The sequence below is a fragment of the Schistocerca piceifrons genome, chromosome 5, assembly GCF_021461385.2.
Source record: "Schistocerca piceifrons isolate TAMUIC-IGC-003096 chromosome 5, iqSchPice1.1, whole genome shotgun sequence".
Classification (NCBI taxonomy): domain Eukaryota; kingdom Metazoa; phylum Arthropoda; class Insecta; order Orthoptera; family Acrididae; genus Schistocerca; species Schistocerca piceifrons.
In genome coordinates this window covers 368,980,462-369,003,785 of record NC_060142.1, presented here as the reverse complement: position 1 = coordinate 369,003,785, position 23,324 = coordinate 368,980,462, and the positions used below count along the sequence as shown (strand labels likewise).

The 23,324-nt window shown below is 40.5% G+C and overlaps 1 protein-coding gene across 3 annotated transcripts in view; it reads left to right on the top strand.

Annotated features, from left to right (window-relative positions):
- Positions 1-5,822, top strand: part of LOC124798547 (zinc finger protein 837-like) — an 80,646-nt gene extending 74,824 nt beyond the window's left edge. Inside the window, exon 7 of one of the 3 annotated variants that reach the window (XM_047261999.1) lies at positions 4,815-5,822. In XM_047261999.1, coding sequence (XP_047117955.1) covers positions 4,815-5,138 — 324 coding nt within the window. In that variant the 3' untranslated portion in view covers positions 5,139-5,822. The remainder of the gene's footprint in view (positions 1-4,814) is intronic. The other 2 variants (XM_047261998.1, XM_047262000.1) reach the window with 2 other exon arrangements.
- The last annotated feature ends 17,502 nt before the right edge of the window (positions 5,823-23,324 follow it).

Genomic DNA, 23,324 nt, shown 5'->3' with positions numbered 1-23,324 from the left:
TATATTATTATTGTAAGCAATTTCGATACATGAGCTTTAGGCTGATTGTGCGATAATTCTTGCACTTGTCAGCTCTTGCCATCTTGGCAATTGTGTGAATGATGCTTTTCAGAAAATCTGTCGCCAGACCCGTACATTTTACACATGTACGTGAATAGTCGTTTTGTTGCCACTTCCCCTAATGATTTTTAGAAATTCTGATGGAATGTTATCTATCCCTTCTGCCTTATTTGACCTTACGTCCTCCAAAGCTCTTTTAAATTCTGACTCTAATACTTGATCCCCTGTCTCTTCTAAATCGACTCCTGTTTCTTCTTGTATCATATCAGACAAATCTTACCCCACATAGAGGCTTTCAATGTATTCTTTCCACCTATCCGCTCTCTCCTCTGCATTTAACAGTGGAATTCCCGTTGCATTCTTAATGTTACCATCCTTTCTTTTAATGTTACCGAAGGTTGTTTTAACTTACCTGTATACAGAGTCTGTCCTTCCGAAAAAACGTACCTGTATACAGAGTTTGTCCTTCCGAAAATCATTTCTTTTTCGATGTCTTTACATTTTTCCTGCAGCCATTTCGTCTTAACTTCCCTGCACTTCCTATTTATTACATTCCTCAGTGGCTTATATTTCTCTATTCCTAATTTTCTGGAACATTTTTATGCTTCCTCCTTTCATCAGTCAACTGAAGTACTACGTTTTCCTTCCCAACTTCTGTGATAGCCCTTTTTAGAGATGTCCATTCCTCTTCAACTGTACTGCCTACTGCGCTATTCCTTATTGCTGTATCTATAGCGTTAGAGAACTTCAAATGTATCTCGTCATTCCTTAGTACTTCTGTATCCCACTTCTTTGCCTATTGATTCTTCCTGACTAATGTCTTAAACTTCAACCTACTCTTCACATTACGATATTGTGATCTGAGTCTATACCTGCTCCTGGGTAATACTTTCAGTCCAGTACCTGATTTTGGAATCTCTGTCTGACCATGATGTAATATAACTGAAATCTTCCAGGTTCACCCGGTCTTTTCCAAGTATACATCCTCCTCTTGTGATTCTTCAGCAGGATATTCGCTATTACTAGCTGAAACTTGTTACAGAACTCAATTACTCTTTGTCCTCTCTCATTCCTTGTCCCAAGTCCATATTCTCCTGTAACCTTTTCTTCTACTCCTTCCCCTACAACTGCATTCCAATCCCATATGACTATTCGATTTTTATCGCCCTTTACATACTATATTACCCTTTCGGTATCCTCATACACTTTCCCAATCTCTTCATCTTCGGCTTGCGACGTCGGCATGTATACCAGAACTATCATTGTCGGTGTTGGTGTGCTGTCGATTCTGATAAGAACGACCCCGTCACTGAACTGTTCACAGAAACACACTCTCTGCACTATCTTCCTATTCGTAACGAATCCTACTCCTGTTACACCATTTTGTGCTGCTGTTGATATTACCCTATACTCATCTGACCAGAAATCCTTGTCATCTATCCACTTCCCTTCACTGACCCCTATTATATCTAGAGTGAGCCATTGCATTTTCCTTTTCAGATTTTCTAGTTTCCCTATCACGTTCAAGCTCCTGACATTCCACTCCCCGACTCGTAGAACGTTATCCTTCTGCTCATTATTCAATCTTTTTCTTGGTAACCTCCCCCTTGCCAGTCCCCTCCCGGAGATCCGAATGGGGGACTATTCCGGAATTTTGTGCCGATGGAGAGATCATTATCTACATCTACATCCATACTCCGCAAGCCACCTGACGGTGTGTGGCGGAGGGTACCTTGAGTACCTCTATCGGTTCTCCCTTGTATTCCAGTCCCGTATTGTTCGTGGAAAAGAAATTGTCGGTATGCCTCTGTGTGGGCTCTAATCTCTCTGATTTTATCCTCATGGTCTCTTCGCGAAATGTACGTAAGAAGGAGCAATATACTCCTCGGTGAAAGCATGTTCTCGAAACTTCAATAAAAACCCGTACCGAGCTACTGAGCGTCTCTCTTGCAGAGTCTTCCACTGGAGTTTATCTATCATCTCCGTAACGCTTTCGTGATTACTAAATGATCCTGTAACGAAGCGCGCTGCTCTCCGTATGATCTTCTCTATCTCTTCTATCAATCCTATCTGGTACGGACCCCCCACCGGTGAGCAGTATTCAAGTGTACTGTAACCTACTTCCTTTGTTTTCGGACTACGTTTCCTTAGAATTCTTCCAATGAATCTCAGTCTGGCATCTGCTTAACCGACGATTAATTTCATATGTTCATTCCATTTTAAATCACTCCTAATGCCCATTCCCAGATAATTTATGGAATTAACTGCTTCCAGTTGCTGACCTGCTATATTGTAGCTAAACGATAAAGGATATTTCTTTCTGTGTATTCGCAGCACATTACACTTGTCTACATTGAGATTCAATTGCCATTCCCTGCACCATGCTTCAATTCGTTGCAGATCCTCCTGCATTTCAATACACTTTCCCATTGTTACAACTTCTCGATATACTACTGCATCATCCGCAAAAAGCCTCAGTGAACTTCCGAAGTTATCCATAAGGTCATTTATTTATACTGTGAATAGCAACGGTCCTACGACACTCCCCAGCGGCACACCTGAAATCACTCGGAAGACTTATCTCCGTTGAGAATGACATGCTGTGCTCTGTTATCTAGGAACTCTTCAATCCTATCACACAATTGGTCTGGTAGTCCATATGCTCTCACTTTGTTCATTAAACGCCTGTGGGGAACTGTATCATGACACTTCTTCAATAACAGGCCACATGTCCTGTGGATACACGTTACGTGTCTATGATGCAGTGGTTTCCGTTGCCTTCTGCATCCTCATTCCATTGATCATTGCTGATTCTTTCGCCTTTAGGGGCAGATTCCCACCCCTAGAACATGTGTTGTGTGCTGTGAACTTAGGTACACTTATAACCATGTTTAAGTAATAATTGTTTTAAAATACTTACTCAGGTTTATGCCTCCACTTTCGTGTTTCATTCCTTATCCTTTGTGGAGGAGATGATTTTCTTCCAAAACTTTCATTACATACAAGTTCTTCCACCTCCTCAATAACTTCATCTGTCAAAGTATTGTCCACTGAACCAGATGGAAGAACATCATCATCTTCATTATCTTCAATTTCTAAATCAGAGCTACAGAGATCAAATACCTCTAGAAGCTCCAGAATGTCTTCTGCTGATAGTCCTAGAAATCGAAAATTCTCACTTTGAAACCGAAATTTTCATAGTTTTCTGCATATTTGTGTCATATTATTACACAATAAAAATATAATTATAATTAACAACGCATTTTGTATGTAATCTATGTATAAATGCACTACACTGAACATACACAACACTTCCACACTAATATTATGTGCAATTTTACTTTGAGGCACTTTGTAATGCTAACTGCCGAATGTAGCACATACTCTACATGTAAAACAACTAAAGATAAATATAGTTAAACATAAATATTATTTTTAAAATTGAGTGTTTGCGGAATATATAAACATTTAGCATTGCGTAACTGCAAAAACATATTCAGAAACCAAATTTAAAACTACATTTACCTCGTCTGTTGTGACTCATGGCCCCACCGACAATAACTCGCAACTTCTGAGTTCTCCTGACACCTGTTGGCGCGATTGAGAATTCAGCAAGTGAGCATCGTGTTGCACTGATCTCAGATAATGCAATAGATTTCGCGTTTCCTGCCTGCAGCTGTTGATTCGCGAGGAAAAAATATCCGGTACAAATGTAGCATATATGCTACACAGTGACTGAAGAGGTTATGTGCTGAGTATGCTGACCTCACAGCAGTACATCGAAGTGGCCATGTCTTAACAGAACTTCGAATGTGATAATTTACAGTTCCTAACCGAGGATCGTAACAGAAACCAGTTTTTCGGGTGTATAAAGATTCCTGATTGCCATGTTGTATGCAAGTAACTTGATTGAATCCCACAACGCTTGTGGGTCACTTGAGCAATGAAGCAAGACAATGTTGATTATGATCTGTTGATGTGTCCATCGGATGGAGTAGTTTTGGATCTGACTCAGATATTTATTGGTAATTTGGTAATCATAAACTTTACACCGTCACCTTTAGCATAAGTTAATGACCTCAGCAGAGCATCTGGGTATAACTGGCACTACAACATTTCTTTATACATATTCAGTCTATAGTAACAATAAAGTAGATGCAGCTTCCAAATTCTGCGTTAATTAATGCAACTGACTCTGTTCTGTATTAATTATCTCATTCGAAACTGGCAAAATACTACCTGCTGACTAGGTATTCTAAGAAACGTGTGTACGTAGGATACTTAGCAAATGTACGCAAGGAACTTTCCGAAAGTCGAGTTACACAAGTACCCTTGTGAACTGTGCAACGCTCCCGTCATGAAACTGAAGTTTGAGATCAGTCCCTAATTTCATAGGTGCTTATCACCCCTAGGACACTAAAGGGAGGAAAATGTTACATTGCTACCAAACCATCGTGAAGTTTACTACTTCATATTTTATTCCAAGTAAGTAATAGTCATGGGTTACACACTATTTAATTACAGTATGTAGTTCTCCAAAGATATGTTACATATCAAATTAAACAAAGAATGTCATATTTTATGTCGTAATGCGGTCGTAAATTTTACAAGCGTTTAGTGATCTAGGGTTAAATAGAGTTCACTAAACATAAAGAGTGCATCACAGAGTTCTCCACTTGTATGCTGTTTATGCGAAATCTCAGAATAATAAACAGCGCTCTGACTGAATGCTCACGGTGTGTGTTTACCAACAGGTGTGTGACAAACAGTTCGCGGACCGCAGCAACATGGCGCTACACGCGCGCTCACACTGGGGTATCAAGCCGTACCACTGCCATCATTGCGGCCGCTCCTTCTCGCGGAGGAACAATCTACGCTCTCACATGGTCAGCCACATGCCTGGAGTCGAACTGGGGACCGCCCAGTACTCGCCCACTGCACCGGGAGCGCCTGCGCCGCAGCAGCGCAGGGTGCAGTCAGCGGCGTTGCGATCCACCAGCGTCATCATCAGAACCGCTACGGCCACACGTGGAGCTAAAGCCAGCCCAGGCGATGGCCGGGCCTCTACAGGCACATAAGGGAACTGGTATGGTCGGGCTGCTGGCAGCATGCCTTCACTAAAATATAGGGTAACATCTGTCGGCCCAAGACAGAGGAACATCGTAGATGTTTCATAAGATTACGTGGAGACTGCACGCATGTTGCAGTTAAGCTCCGAGAACTAGTAATTCCTTCCTAATGGATAACGTGGAAGAAGAAGAAATGAGAAGTTTGTATATACACGACGATACCGAAAGAGCATAAGGGAGATACACTGTAAGTATCTAATAATATGTAACGCGTCGGTAGAGTAAATATTGCTTGTAGAGACATATCTGTATTTACTGTCAGACGCACACCAGGTGCAACAGATAAGTTGGAAACAAACAAAATTCCTGAAGTGCATAAGGATTAGCAGAGACAGGGGCAATCATAAGTGATCGAGAAGCTTAAACGCTACAAAACTAATAACTTTTTGGTGCACTAATGGAACAGCAGCAGTTTCCCGAGTCCTACCTCAGTTTTTATAACGTCTGACTACGAATTGATTAGTATTCTTGACAAGTGACCAAAGAGAAGAAAACTACACTGATGGCTGAAGTAAAAAGAAATAAAGACAATAATGTTAGACACCCCAAAATGTGTTTCTTAAATTATGAAATTATTTATATTAAAATAACTGTGTATATAGTAAATTAAACAAATAATGATGTTTTATTTAAAAAACAGTCTTTTATTGCTACAGCTTTGTACTTCAAAATATCTGTTACTTCCCCGGCTTTAACCTAAAACCGATAAAAAAACTCTGATTAATCAATATCAGAAATAATTAGTTCCACATAATATAAATAATTGCATTTCCAGCATGCATTTTGACACGATAGGGAACAATCTAAGTGCTTCTAGAAGAATAATTTATTATCTACTTTGTTTCTTAATTTGTAACTCATAAAATATTACTAAAATCATGTCATTGTACTGTAATGTGTAACAATAATCGTTGTAAACAGTGTACTGTATTGGAAGTCAGAAAATCAGTAACGTAAATAACATTTCATTTTAAATTTTTCAACGGATTCTTGAATCACTGGTCGTTACTCCATACCTCCAAGCCTGGCCGACAAGTAATATGAAACGCCAAAGTGGAGTAAAATGCATATTTCCTGGTGTTAGATTTACATCACTGCAACAGAATGACGCACAATGCACTATCCATTCTTTGTCAAAAGTTTAGTCCTAAAGTTATTGTTTCACTGAAGGAAGTATTTCAACACAGACTGTCTTAAACTAACACATCAACATTAGTGTAATGAGTAACAGCGTTTTTGTATGATTTGATTATTAGAGAATGAATATTTGAGATACGCAATGAGCAACAAAATCGAGTAACACATTACGTGAGAAAATAATATTCCCTTACGCCCTTTGGCCGAAAAAGTAAGACTAGTGTCCTGAACTAATGAGAAGCACGTTTTTGTCTGAAAAAGAGAGCAGTATCTGTAATCCAAGCAACAGGGTGAAGTGGAGTAAACCAATCTGCATTCTATTAATTTCAAGACCACTAGCATCTCTAGTGGTGGTGACAAAGAAAAAGAAGTCGGCAAGTCTGCTACAGAAAATTGTCCGTTTCTGTACCTAGCTACCGATTGCTACCGACATGTTATGTTTCGGTCAGCTCCGTGTGAGCAATAATACAAAACGAGTTGCCCTTCTTCGCACATTTTCGACCCCATGGCGCACAACAATACTCTAGCGGAGGACGGGCAAGTGTAGCGTAGGCATACTCTTTAAGGATTGCTTCCGTCTTAAAAGTGTCCTGCCAGTAAAGCCAGGTTTTGTTTCGCCTACGCACAATATTTTCTTTGTGATCATCCCTGTTTAATTTGTTCATGATTGTTATTCCTACGTATTTAGTGGAACTGACAACCCTTTGATTTGTGTGATTTACCCTGTAACCGAAATTTAACGGATTCCATTTACTACTCATGTGATCACACTTTTCATCATTTAGGGTCAATTTCCAGATTTTAAATCGCGCAGTTATATTGTCTAAATTATTTTGCGACTGGTTTTGATCTTCTGATGTCTTTAGCAGGCTATAAATTACAGCGACATCTGTTGCCGCTCAGATTGCCTCCTGAATCATTTATACAGATTAGGAACAACACAGGGCCTGTAATACTACCTTAGGGGAACGCCAGACATCACTTCTGTTTTGTTGAAGGACTTTCCGTCTGTCGCTACGATCTGTGACCTTTGAGACAGGAAATTGCACAAATGGGAGGATATCGGTAGGCACGCAATTTGATTAAAAGCCGCTTCTGTGCAACGGTATCAAAAGTCTTCTGGAGACCTCGAAGTATGGAATCAATTTGACATCCCCTGTCGATAGCACTCATTTCTTCATGAGAGTAAGGAGCTTGTTGCATTGCACAAGAATGATATGTTCTGAATCAGTGCTGACTGTGACTTTGTATCGTTTCTTCGAGGTAATTCATAATGTTCGAACATAGTGTGTGTTCCAAAACACTAATACGAATCTACGTCAGTGATATCGGTCTGTATTTCAGCGGATTGCTCTTATTTCCTTTCAAGAATACTGCTGTGACTTGTACAATTTTCCAGTCTTTAGGTAGCCTACGGAATTTTCGTCGAGCTAGCGGTTGTGTATTGTGTGTGATTGCTGAGTGTGGAGCTTCAAAAAAATGGTTCAAATGGCTCTGAGCACTATGGGACTTAACTTCTGAGGTCATCAGTCCCCTAGAACTTAGAACTACATAAACCTAACTAACCTAAGGACATCACACACATCCATACCCGAGACAGGATCGAACCTGCGACCGTAGCAGCAGCTCGGTTCCGGACTGCAGCACCTAGAAGCGCTCGGCCACCGCGGCCGGCTGAGTGTGGAGCTATCCATTAGCATAATCTGAACGGAATCTAACTAGTATAGAATCTGGATCGGTGGACTTCCCTTTATGAAATGATTTGAGTTGTTTCGTTACGCTGAATATATCTACTTTCAAGTCACTCTTGCCTTCTTTGTTGAAGGAATTTCGGAAAACAGTAGTTAGTAACTCCACTCTAGCAGCACTGTTATCGGTGACGTCAGCATTGCTATTACACAGTGAAAGTATTGTCTTGCCGCTGGTGTCTTTAATATGCGACTAGGATCGCTTTGGATTTATTATTAGATTTCGATACAGATTTTCGTTGCGGAAATTGCTAAAAGCGTTTCTCATTAAAATCCGCGAAAAATTCCGAGTTTCTGTAAAACTTTGACAATTTTGCGTTCTTTTAAATTTCGCATTCTCTTTTCGATGCTTCTGAGGCAGCGTTCTGACCTATTTTGTGTACCATGGGCCTAGGGATCAGTTCCATCTCTTATTCATTTATTTCATATAAATCTCTCGATTGCTGTCGATACTATTTCTTTGAATTTACGCCATATCTGATCTACGATTACATGGTTAGTTCGGAAGGAATGAACAGTCTTTCTTAGGAAGGCATCAGGAGAATTTGTATCCTTTTCTTAAATAAAAATATGTTTCTTCGTTTATTTTTGGATGTTTCGATTTTCAGTCTCGCTGCAACCACACTATGTGATCAAAAGTATCCTGACACCTGACTGAAAATTACTTACAAGTTCGTGACGCCCTCCATCGGTAATGCTGCAATTCAGTACGGTGTTGGTCCACCCTTAGCCTTGATGACAGCTTCCACGCCCGCAGGCATACGTTCAATCCGGTGCTACAAGGTTTCTTGGGGAATGGTAGCCCATTCTCCACGGAGTGCCGGACTGAGGAGAGGTATCAATGTCGGTCGGTGAGGCCTGGCACGAAGTCGGCGTTCCAAAACATTCCAGAGGAGTTCTATAGTATTCAGGTCAGGATTCTATTTAGGTCAGTCCATTACAGGCATGTTCTTGTCGTATAACCAATCCGCCACAGGCCGTGCGCTATAAACAGGTGCTCGATCGTGTTGAAAGATGCAATCTCCATCCCCGAATTGCTCTTCAACTGTGGGAAGCAAGAAGATGCTTAAAACATCAATGTAGGCCTGTGCTGTGATAGTGCCATGCAAAACAACAAGAGGTGCAAGCCCCTACCATGAAAAACACGACCACACCATAACACCACCGCGTCCGAATTTTGCTGTTGGCTCTACACACGCTGGCAAATGACGTTCACTGGGAATTCGCCATACCCACACCCTGCCATCGGATCGCCACAATGTGTACCGTGATATGTTACTTCACACAACGTTTCCCCACTGTTCATTCGTCCAATGTCTACGCTCCTTACACCAAGCGAGGCGTCGTTTGACATTTACCTGACTACCTTCGAAGGCCGTGAGTTCCGTGGAGCGCCCCATTCTGCTCTCTCACGATGTCTAATGACTACCGAGGTCGCTGATACTTACTAGCTGGCAGTAGGTGGCAGCACAATGCCCCTAACGTGAAAAACGTATGTTTTTTGGGCTTCTGGATACTTTTGATCACATAGTGTATCTTGTGGTCGCTAATCCCTGACCCATCATGCTGCTTCCTGTTTGCTAACTTTTTGCTACGAAGTCAACTATATTTTCACAACCATTTACACTTCGAGTAGGGTCTTGCATTAATTGCGCAAAGTAATTTTCGGAGAACGCATTTGGAATAGTTTCGGACTACGTTTTACACCTACCAGATGTTTTTAATATATACTTTCGTCAACATGTCGAGGGTAGGTAGCAGTCGTCACCAACTGTAACTGTATGGCCGGGGTACCTATTTCAGACAATACTCAAGTTTTATTTGAACTTTAGACCAACTGTATCATCTGAGTCAGAACCAATTTATCCGGTTGTCAAGTATAACCTATATTCATACTAACTCAAAGGATCTATCTAATTCAATTTCGCTACAAGATATGCTACTTCTAACAGTAACGAACACGCCACCACCAACCGTATTTAATCTATTCATTCTGAACGCCGTTAGCTCCTTTACAAAAAATTAGGCTGATTTTATCTCCAGCTGTAGCCAGTTGTATGTACCTACGCTTACTATTAGCTCTTGGAGCTCTGCTTCTTCTCCAACACAGAAACGCAAATTTACGACTGTAATCCCTATGATTCTTAGTTTTACCTTGTTCCTGTATAAAATCTGTAACCCTTGAGACTGAAGCCCCATTTATTCTTTCCCGAGGCTCTCTAACCTAAAATCCTCCCACTCCGCTCCACACAACGCCTGCAACACGTGTAGCCACCTCCCGCATGTTGTGGACCCATGCTCTATTATGCGCAAGCCAATACGCAACCACCACCGTGCGCAAGTCAAGGAATCTTGTCTACACGATCGCAGAACCATCGGAGCCTCTGTCGCAGATATTTCACTCTGCTCTGTATCAAAAATCCACAATCGGTCAAGTCGACTATAGCTTTACCTTCATCTTGAAAGCAAAACTGGTAGTCTTTACCACTTGAGACAGCCACCCGAAACCAGAGTGAATCTGTTCTGATGCAAAGCAACACACATCATTAGTACTGACACGAACTGCCACCTGCACTTGGCTGCAACCTGTGCTCCTCATGACATCCAGATAGTGCACACTGGACTTCTGCGCCATGTGGCTAAGCTGCCCCATTACACACTTAACATTGGAGCTCCCAAATACCAGTACTCCAACCTTCTTGTGACTGCCCAGATCTTACAGACCGGGAGTTTCCCGCTGAAACAGGTGAAGTGACTGCACATTGCTCAGGATCTTATCTGACATAGACAGTGCCTGATACCTGTTCGTCAGGCAATCGGACTCCCAGAAAGTCTATCGCTACCTGCCACACCTTGAACGATCTCCCACTTGACAACGGGTGAGGGCTCAGCTGCAGAATCGGTAGTAACCAAAATGACCACAGTAGTGGTATGATCAGGGGACATGTTGTGTATGCTGGACATACGTTGGATTCCCACGGCTCGTCCGCCACAGTGATGCCTGTTGGTCACAGAGTCAAGCAGCGTGACCAAAGGCAGCTTTGCCTGGAGTTGTGAGCACATGATCTCCAACTCAGCCTGCATCTGAACCCAGTTATCAAAGTCCCTATCCTTGCTAAAGGCGGCATAACTATAAACTACACAGCTATAAAAATGCTATATAGTTCCAAATAAGCACATATGCAAGAAATTTACGAATTAAACTACTAAATACACAGGTAATGAAATTAACTCGCTTCTGTTTGAAGTTCATAAAATAGCTCACATACAGATTCTGTACTACCCTGTGGTGCTGCTGGAATACGAGCTGCCACCTTATTGAGCTTTAACTGGCACTGGCTGCTCAGTCCAAAACCAACTATCGCCTATGGCGATGTATAGGCGGTGGAACTGTAAAGTTATTAAAATACTAGACTTTGCCCAACAAGCAAACAAACGTAATTTCCTGTTTTTACTAATTTTCCTTATTTACTAACAAGATAGTCGCCTTTGTTTGAAGCACATAGGAAAGCTTTCAGAAATGAACTTCAGCAGACCAATCAGTTTCAGTCCAGTCCACCTTGGGGCGAACACTGGGTAGCGGGTTTGAGGAAACTGATAATTCTCTGTTCGGCCGTGTGACTGGTTGTTTTGAGTTCTACGTTGAGGTGAGAAGATCATGTTTGCCGTTGTTAATCATATAGTAATCGAGTAGTTCATAAATAATTATTTCTTTGGAGCATGTCGCAAAGTTCATGATGTAAGATTTCATTCAAAATTTCATTACATGGATATGTGCCTTTGCAACAAGAGCCGTTACAGAATCCGTCTGCTGTTAAGCTATCCAAATGGCAGAACATTTAATTTCTTCACATTTCCTGACAAATGCCATTTGTCGATGTTTTGCGACTTGTATAGGTTTTGTCCAGATTTTGTCTCTCTTTTCTTATGCCTGTTAAATGGTTTTGTGCACCACCTGTTTTCTCAGCCCTAACGTCGCACGTGTTTTCATGGCTTAATTGGTTCAAATGGCTCTAAGCACTATGGGACTTAACATCTGATGTCATCAGTCCCCTTAACTTAGAACTACTTCAACCTAACTAACCTAAGGACATCACACACATCCATGCTGGAGGCAGGATTCGAACCAGCGACCGTAGCAGCAGTGCGGTTCCGGACTGAAGCACCTAGGATCGCTCGGCCACAGCATGGCTTAATTACTTTTGCAGACAATTATATGAATTTATTTACGAATGTCTCTAAACCAATATTATCTTTCCTTCGCAACACTTTCCTTTTTAAACTAGTGTATTGCACTTAGCAGTTATTACATGATATCTCGAAGCAGAGTGTACAATTTACGCCTAATCTCAAAACTATAATAATTACTGTGATCATGTCTGTGATTGTATGCGTGATTTATTAGCACAAAACGTAGGTCTCGGAGTTTCGCAGTTATTCATTCTATAGATAGTGTCATTATGTGATTTCTTGTATTCGTGTGCTGTCATTACAGAGTGTGTCTAAATACCCATCAAACGGCACAGGGCTGTTGACACCGTTGCTTTAAACGTTTTCAAGTAAATTGGGATGTTAGTTGCGACTACTCGTGTACCAATAAATTCAGTTGCAATGCCCATTATAAATCACTGCTTACAGTGCCTTCTCTACTAAGGCTTTTTCTACAAAATTTTGCAGTCACATAACGTTACTAGCTTGGTTCATGGGTCTAAATATTCAGTGCATATTTCAGACTTACGTTTATAGGTAATCTGTTTTCAAAGCCTAGCAGGAAGCCTACTTCACTCTTTGAGAAAATGCTACCCAATGATTAGGTAAGCTGTTTATGGACACGTATTATCATTGTACTGTAATTGTATAAGACAGTTTCGTAACGGTGAAGGTCTAATAATGATTGTTGACGGGTATACACCACATTGACTTTTTCCATTGTACACATAATCTTCTGATGATAGTTGAATATTATAGTCGCGACGAGCGTTGTGTATGTCAAGTTTAATAAAGTTTTTACAAAGCATACTCACAAATTCAGGGATATGACACTAGAGAAGATGACCATTTACGGCTGGGCATGCGTCTCTCCCCCTACCCCCTTCTCCTGTCTCAGAGTAGTGTATCAATTTACTAATCTGCAACAATATAGCACTTAACATTAGTATCTACATTTTTATCTTTGCCTCGCAGCTCTTCTGGTGTGAACTAATCTACGTCTGTATTCTTACAACAAATTATACGTTCAATTCGCTATTCCCACATTTGTGTTCAGACAGTGCCGCAGCGCAGCAACAGCCGTGTATATTGTGTGATTGAGAATTTCTTGCGAAAATGAGTCTTGATTTAAAGGAAAATATCCCACCTTTAACCATAAGTGTGTCGCAAAAGAAATAGCTGCAACATATTTAAGTCTGCCTTCCAACAACAAGCTTCTATGTATTCCATATAAAATAAAGCAATCAGGTCCTATTTCTCAAGGTGCCAGCTATAAATGATTAATGTATAAATTACAGAACGGAGGTGGCGGCTACTCTCTTTGCTCCTTACTAACCCTCATAGGGACAAATACTAAAAAGTTCAAGGGTAAATCTTTACATCAACTCCAGTAGATAATTCGTCATCAAACAACAGACATGAGTTTCAAAAACACGTAGGAGCTTAGATAAGTGATTAAATCATTGAGATACAGTGTACAATAGTGTTTCCAGACGAAGATCAAAATCGTGTGACTACCTTATAGCACTTACGTTTGTTAACGTAACTGGTTACATGCTCGTGCTACATTCCTGAAACACATAATATACACCACATAAGGTTATAAAACAAATTACCTGTTACTACAGGTGTGTTTCATAATAGTGTTTTGACAGTCTTTTAGCCTTGCATCCAAAAATGTTTCTTGTCACGTAAAGACTTGTAAGAACTTGTAACATCCCCCTCACTTATCGACCTTAATGACAGTGAAAAATTAAACCGCGTGTACCTAATGGAAATTTGGGAAAAGCAATTGTCACCGAAGTTAATCTGTCGGTAAAGAGGGAGGAAAGGCTTACATCTAAATGAAAGGAAAAATGCAAATGAAACTGGTGGAAATTAATTTTGAAAAGGTAAAGTTAATGAAGAAAGTAAATGTGCGGCCGTTACGTTAACAATTAACTAGCGGTAATTAGATATTTGAGATTTGGGGGAAATTACGGTCGCCAGTCCTAAGGACAATTACTATAGTAACTGAAAAAGGAAGGTAATTACACATACAATTAGCACTAGAAGCGTGGCAACTGAAGGTTGACATGTGAAGTGTGAAAACTGAAAGTTTGTCAGAAGTAACAACTTTCGCTGCACTCTGACTTAATTTAGCAAAAGAATTAATAAAACCGGAAAACTGAATGTTAATTTAGTGACTGAAATTAATAAGAAGCTCTCTTTCTTAAGCACATCGAAATTCAGTAAAATACGGTTAGTCTTGGACTACCTCAACAATCATTTCAAAAGCTACTTGAATCTACGCAATTTAGAAATAAGAGATTTAGCTTTGAACTTGAATTAAATGATTCTGAACAATAAACAATAGTAAAATTTAGTACGTACCAAGCTGAGCTGCAGTCACATGTAAGCTAAAATACGGTAACAAAACTCGCACTCTTAATTTGTGCTTGCGTAATCTAAATATTGTAGCCAGCTATGAATACTTAAACTGAACTTTGAAATTAAATCAGTGAAATGGAATGATTGTACTTTAATGCTGGCGTCTGAATTTCAACGACACTCCGGTTCATTTCGGAAAAGGAAGGGACCCTGCTTGGTAATGCAATTGGGACAATGAGCAACAAAAGTTCATGCTAAGTTGCTGTACTTTTGCGAGGCAAATGGAACAGTTTGAAAAGCTGAGGTCTGCCATACAGTTCTGAAACTTTACGTGCTTTTAGTCTTCCCTGTTGATTGATTGAAGGTTTGAAGTCGTCGATCGAGGAGGTGGCGACAGTCACTCATTGTCGGCCGTCGCTGTTGCAGAAGCTGGATGTTGGCGCGCCTTCTTCTCGACACGGTCACCAGACGAAACGGGCTCTTGATGTGCGCCAGCTAATGCTTCCCGTCCGCGACACCATGTCCGAAACTATCATCGCAAGTCGAGCGCAATTACATACTGCCAAACCCCGAAAGCGCGGCAACTCGCGGGAGCTTCACACAACACACCTGCTCCACTGCCCCACCCCAGCCAGACTCCCCCTGCCCGCGCTCCACGCGGCAGAGTTAACACTACCAAAGATCCTACACACTTTGATTCTTCACACGACCTATCGATGTAATCGTTCGATAGCAGTTTTCCCTAGGCAAGACCCAGCGTAAAAATACAAATAATCTTTACACAACAAACCAATTATACATCGACATAAATGCATAAATATGTATATACAAATAGTAAAACAATTACAATATATAAAGAGACAGAAATGTCATATCTTGAGGTAACAAAACAAGGAAAAAAATAATAGTACAATAGATGGAAATAGGAGGATATGCATTTCCGGCGTTACACGTGCCCCACATTGTCTGAGGATGTTCGTGTAACGTAAACAGACTCAGAAAATGTCCCAAAAAAGAAACAGCGGAAATGCATATGCTCAAAACATCAACAAAATTTAGCATTCGTCTAATTAACCATAAATCAATTTTTAGACCATAATAATTGAGTGGAGACACTCCTAATCTTATTCCACTCTGTCATCTTGCACAAATAAAACAGGTTGACAACATATTAAAATTCATAGAAAATATAGAAAATGGTTTAGCTATTCCAAAATCATTAAAATTCGTAACACTATGAGAAATGGAATACTATTTGCAAAATTAATTAGAGCGCATGGTCATAAAAACAGGTAGATCAAAATACGCAAATAAATAATTAAATGGACTACACATTTTATATAACCTTTTCATAATTAATATTCTCGTCACGAGAATCTATTTAACGCTAAACAAGAAAATAATGTACAGCAAATCGACAAAAACATAAATATTAACAGCAGAATTCTTTCAGCTGTCCAGGAAGAAAACAATTCCGCCTTCCGTACCCGCAAGTACAAAGAATGCCGACAGCAGCACAAGAGCCGACAGCGGCACAAGAGCCGACAGCGGCTTCGCCTCGCAAGTATTGTTGCGCCCGCCTGTGCGGCACGCTTGATCTCACTCGCCTGTGTAACGGCATTTCCAGAACGTCCGTTTCACTGAATTCTTTAGGAAAAACTCACTCCCGAGTAATCTCAAGGATCCCCTAATACTATCACAGTGGATAACTCAACACTGTCCATCATCACACGCATGTACTAGCCTGAAACTTAAAACAGCGTCTAAGTACATCGGCAGTGACTAATAAAACACACATTCATTAAATCTTACTGCAAGTTACAAAATCATATTTACATTCCTTAATCTACTGTGACTCAGCTGAAAACTTAAACTAGCAGCTTGGTTTTTTCAGTTGATTAGATCATGATTAATTTGATTAAAATTAAATTGATTAATCAAAATTAATTACTTATTAATTACAGCTTCTTTAATTACCTTGGTCAGTCAAAAGCATGGCAATCTAGCAAATCGTTAAATCTTACACTCTATTTTACATACTGTACAAATTACCCATTGTGTGGTATTAATCGATCCTAGGTTGGTACAATTTCAAGTCTACAATGTTCCGTATACCTAATAGTTTTCCAGAGCTTGGATACTCTGAGCAATAAGCATTTGTGTGAGGTATACCAATGACTTTATATGGTCCATTATAAACAAACTTAAATTTAGAGATTTCATTGTCTATCTCGCTCGATTTCTCATGAGCTTTTACCAGTACTAAAGGTCCGATTGCAAACTTAGCAAAACGCGCTTTAGCGTCATGACGACGTGTGCGAGCATCGGCTTTTAGCTTCATTACTTCTCGCAAACGATCTTTTTTCACACCAATACTAATGTTAATCCGTGGAGGGAATTTGATTATCTCTTCCACTAAACTTTTACTTCTGTCATCCAAAAGGATTTCCTCTGGAGAAAATCCCGTCGATTCATGTCTCAAGGTGTTCAGAATTCTCTTAAATTCTGCTTCATATTTGCCCCATGCCCTATGGTTGTGATGGCAATAGGTACGGGAAAGTCGGCCTCGTCTTTGTTCGTGTGTTACGTTTGACACACCGTCTACAATACTTTCCAATTCACTTTCTACATTATTGTCAATGCCGAGATTCCTCACATTACAGTAGTTCAAATTCATACCTACATCAGTACCATCCGGCCAGTTAACAATGTGTATAGGCTGGTATTGCCTATGCACACCGTCTCCTGCCTCGTCAAAGCTAACTACTATTGTTTTAAGTTGCGACGTACATGTCAAAGTTCTGCTTTCGCAGTTAATCACTGCACGGTACTTTAATAGCCAATCTAACCCGATAATTACTTCCGTAGTTAAGTCTGGCACGACGACAAACTCTTGCTCAAATCGTGCCCCACATATCTCGAAGTCGACAAAAATCTGTTTTGTGACCGGTTTACTGGCCTTCCCAGTGACACCGATAATTTTCACTCCTGTTACTGGCATAACTACGATGCCGGGTCTGTCTTTCAGTAACTCAAATATTTTCCCAGATACAGCACTCAGTTCTGCACCGGTGTCAATCAACACGTTTAGTTGTAGGTCGTGCATATTAACAGACACTACTATCTGTCTACACTTGTCCTCGACTGTTTCTTTATTTTCCCACAGTAAATCCTCGTCTATATCCAGGTCATTCCAGAAAAAACCATCCGGCTTTGATCCTAAATCCGGTTTATCTGGCGGCTTTTTCAGCCTCTGTTCACATACAGTTTTAATTTCAACACGTCTGTCCTGAGGCTTAGTCTGTAGCTTCGCCTCCAATACCGAAACCTTTTCCTGTAACTCGTCAACTAGTGAGTGTTGCATTGCTATCAATTCACTAATTGTCACCTTCGTTGATTCCTCTTTAGTCAGATTGATCTCATCTGCCAATCTACCTGGAGAAATGTGCCCAGTAGTATCTGCAATTACTTCCTCTAGATCTGCGCAACCCACACTGTTATCGTCTGACTGTATAATGTCAGCTCTAACCTCATACACGCTGTAATCTATGTGCTTTTCTACCAATCGTGTCCGGCTATCACTAAAATTTTCGTAATCTTTCTCCTTAATACTCTCGCAACGTTTAAACTGGAGGTTTGCGTCGGATAGGTCGGCTACTTCTACCACTATAACTTTCGGTAAAGTCTGCCGGTTAGGGCCAGAACTTTCCGTTACTACTTCAACATCCAACTCCTGCGGGACGAAACACGACGAATCTTGCTCGTGCTCCCCATTAACATCAACTATTTCTGGTAAAGTCTGCCGGTTAGGGCCAGAACTTTCCATCACTTCACAAATACTATCTTCCTGTGGGACGAGACGCGGCCAATTCTGCCCGCGCTCTCCATAAATGCTTCTCCCGTACAGGCCCCTATAATCTCTTAGTTCGTCGTATAAGCGACCGAACTGCCTTAACCAGACCTCATCCCTCTCTGCATCCCCTCGCTCAATGACGGACGTGTTATCCGACATCTGATCTTCTCTCAACAATTGCGAATCATTCTTAAACTCAATCTCCAGTTCCGCTGTGGGTATTACAGCTGCCACTTTATAATCGATTTCCGGAACACTACTTAAATTGTTCTCACTGACAGTGAATGTATTTTCTACTGCCGTGTATACAGCTGATCTACTACTTGTGGGCGCACTCCTTTCTCCTAACACTGGCACACTCTCCCGCCGTTGATTATTCCACACGGAATTTTCATAACGACGACACCTGAGTTTTCTCCTGTTATTGGGCCGCCAAAATTTCTCCACGCCCGGTTGGCCCCTCACGGGCGCGACTAATGGTTTCCCTGTCTCGTCCCAGCAGATACGCTCCCCGGATGCTGCTGAGGCGGCTGATCACACCCTCTGGCGTTATTACTATTCTGTGAAGCCCGTATCACGTTAGTATGATACTGGTTTCCGTCATTCCTGTTATTATTTGCATTGTACCGATTGTTATTACGGTCCGAACCATTATTGTTATTGCTGCCATGGTTGCGGTATGCATTATTCCCATGGTTATCGTTGTTGTGGTTGCTGTGGTGCCCGTTGTTGTTACCACGGCCTCTACCACTGTCGCGATTATTGCGCCAAATGTCCTCGTCCTCCACTCTTTCCAGGAAATCATTTATTGTCCTGTAATTGCTTCCTACGTAGCGTTTTGTATCATCTGGAAGCTTTTTGTAGAGTTCCCAGACTATTTCGGATTCCGCGCGGCGATCACGCAAATATTCCAACTTGCGGATCCAGCCCTCACAAAACTCCTTCATCGAACCGCGCGAATTCGCATCGAAAGGCCTCGATACGACAAATTCGCGCCAGACACTTTGCTGTTTTTGCTCTGACCAGTATTCAGCCAGAAACCAATTTTTAAATTCGTCAAAAGTCAGGTTCGTAATGTTGAGGTTTAAGCCCCAACGCTTGGCATCACCAGCCAACACATCAATAATCGCATTAATTTTTCTCTCATCAGTCCATGATCTGGGTAAAACTCTTTCATAATTCTTAATGAAATCCGTCGCGTGTATACCGCCTTTTTTCAAGGGGTCGAACCGCTCCTCTTTCGTCAACAATTCCGAACTATGTGCATAGATTGGCACATAGCTCTGTTTTTCGTCAAGTTTCTTTTCTAATTCCGACACTCTCGTAATTACTTGGCAAGTCGTTGTCGCAAGCGTTTCTACTTCTCTTTTCTTCTCTTCGCAGGTATTAGCCTGCTTCGTCACTTTGGTATCTACTTCGGATACTAAATCCTTTAAAGTTTCCACCTTCTTTTGATCCTCTTTTTTCACTAATTGAATTCGTTCCGTCACCTTATTCTCGATGATCGGAGCAACTGATTCTCCTACACTTTTCTCGATTCTGCTAATTTCGGAATTAAAACGAGTATTTATGCTCGCAATTTCCGCCTGAACGCCTATCATTTCCTGTTTAAGATTACCGATTTCGGTATTAATTTCAACAATATCTTCTTTGATTTTATCAACTTTTGTGTTAACAACTCCAACTTTGTTGATAACAACGTTAATAGCTTTGTTCTGATTGTCTAGCATCCGTTCAAATTTTTCAGACTGAGCTTCTTGCTTGGCAGCCCGAGCTTCTTGCTTGGCAGCCTGAGCTTCTTGTTTGGCAGCCTGAGCTTCTTGCTTGGCAGCCTGATCTTCTCGCTTGGCCGATTGACTCTTGATTTCGTTAATCAAAACATTCAATAAATCAGTTAAATTCCCGGAAACTACCGGTTTTACTTCCGTAGCGGCTTCCTCTTTAATTGTCCCCCCGTATTCGTCATCAAGGGATTCAGATTTGATTTTCACTTCCGATTCCGAAACATTTTATAAAGTTTGGAATTCCATTTCTGCTCTTTGTTGCGTTTCGGCGGTCGCGTCTTTCATGCTAGCAGCCTGCCCCTGAACAATGGATACCGCGGTGCGCGTTTCCCACTGTTCGACCGATTGTTCCGTATCCAAGTCTACCAAATTTTGGCAATTGTTGCCTTCACTCATTTTAATAATTTTCAATATAAATGCCAAATCTCAAATATAATTAGGATTACTCCCACTACTTATTCTCGCTGACGTAACGGCCTGTACGTAACCAGTACTTTGTTACGAGATTTGCACCATACAAAATTCGTGTCCAGAACAACCTCAAAACTGAAGATTGTCCTGTCACCAGGTCGCCACGTGTAACCTCCCCCTCACTTATCGACCTTAATGACAGTGAAAAATTAAACCGCGTGTACCTAATGGAAATTTGGGAAAAGCAATCGTCACCGAAGTTAATCTGTCTGTAAAGAGGGAGGAAAGGCTTACATCTAAATGAAAGGAAAAATGCAAATGAAACTGGTGGAAATTAATTTTGAAAAGGGGTAAAGTTAATGAAGAAAGTAAATGTGCGGCCGTTACGTTAACAATTAACTAGCGGTAATTAGATATTTGAGATTTGGGGGAAATTATGGTCGCCAGTCCTAAGGACAATTACTATAGTAACTGAAAAAGAAAGGTAATTACACATACAATTAGCACTAGAAGCGTGGCAACTGAAGGTTGACACGTGTAGTGTGAAAATTGAAAGTTTGTCAGAAGTAATAACTTTCGCTGCACTCTGACTTAATTTAGCAAAAGAATTAATAAAACCGGAAAACTGAAAGTTAATTTAGTGACTGAAATTAATAAGAAGCTCTCTTTCTTAAGCACATCGAAATTCAGTAAAATACGGTTAGTCTTGGACTACCTCAACAATCATTTCAAAAGCTACTTGAATCTACGCAATTTAGAAATAAGAGATTTAGCTTTGAACTTGAATTAAATGATTCTGAACAATAAACAATAGTAAAATTTAGTACGTACCAAGCTGAGCTGCAGTCACATGTAAGCTAAAATACAGTAACAAAACTCGCACTCTTAATTTGTGCTTGCGTAATCTAAATATTGTAGCCAGCTATGAATACTTAAACTGAACTTTGAAATTAAAGCAGTGAAATGGAATGATTGTACTTTAATGCTGGCGTCTGAATTTCAACGACACTCCGGTTCATTTCGGAAAAGGAAGGGACCTTGCTTGGTAATGCAATTGGGACAATGAGCAACAAAAGTTCATGCTAAGTTGCTGTACTTTTGCGAGGCAAATGGAACAGTTTGAAAAGCTGAGGTCTGCCATACAGTTCTGAAACTTTACGTGCTTTTAGTCTTCCCTGTTGGTTGATTGAAGGTTTGAAGTCGTCGATCGAGGAGGTGGCGACAGTCACTCATTGTCGGCCGTCGCTGTTGCAGAAGCTGGATGTTGGCGCGCCTTCTTCTCGACACGGTCACCAGACGAAACGGGCTCTTGATGTGCGCCAGCTAATGCTTCCCGTCCGCGACACCATGTCCGAAACTATCATCGCAAGTCGAGCGCAATTACATGCTGCCAAACCCCAAAAGCGCGGCAACTCGCTGGAGCTTCACACTACACACCTGCTCCACTCGCTACTCCAGCCAGACTCTCTCTTGCTCTGCCCGCGCTCCACGCGGCAGAGTTAACACTACCAAAGATCCTACACACTTTGATTCTTCACATGACCTATCGATGTAATCGTTCGATAGCAGTTTTCCCCAGGCAAGACCCAGCGTAAAAATACAAATAATCTTTACACAACAAACCAATTATACATCGACATAAATGCATAAATATATATATACAAATAGTAAAACAATTACAATATATAAAGAGACAGAAATGTCATATCTTGAGGTAACAAAACAAGGAAAAAAAATAATAGTACAATAGATGGAAATAGGAGGATATGCATTTCCGGCGTTACAAACTCGCAAAAAGAACATTTGACAACTTGGAGCAAAATAAATTACACGAGTGACGATGGTCTGCGAAAATATTTTTGTTTTATGGACAATGAAGTTGCAACATGGATCCTCTAACAAACGCATGCTCAAGCCAGAAATAATCTGGTTTCAATTTTGTTGACAGCTATTTTGTAATAATTTGATTCAAACACTCAGACATGATTTTCTGCTAACAAAACTAACTTTTATTAACAACAACATCAACTGATATAATTTCCTTTCTTCTGCTCCAAAATCATATTAGATATCAGTCATTGTGGGTGGTGGAGAGTGGTTATATTGTCACAGTTGAGTGATCCAAGAAGGTGTAGAATAATAATTGTGCAACACTGACGTCACTATGCTTTTCCTCATTTTTTCCATTATTATTGATGTCAATTTATCTACAGTAGTAGTTTGTTTAAATCTAATTAAAAATGCTATGTAAAACAGCTAGTATAATTTTCACACTAAACTGCCTAAAACTTAAATGTTGATTTCAACCTATTTCCCAAATTATCAACAAAAGTGAAAGAAATGTGTCATTACTCGAACACTGTTACAGATTTTTAATCTGTAGTCTAAGAATTAGTACTCAAAAGTGGAAAAACTTGCTTCAAAATTTCAGATTGCTTCAATTTGGCCCCTTTATACTTCTGTATATTTGAAATATCAACATCGAAACGTTCAAGAGTAATGAATGGATTACAAGAAGAATGTTTGTACTATATTTTGCTTTGGATCTGCTCACAACTTTTCTTTCCATAGTTTCTTACCTGAAATTCATAATCATATCTTAATTTTGAGATGTGTTAAACAT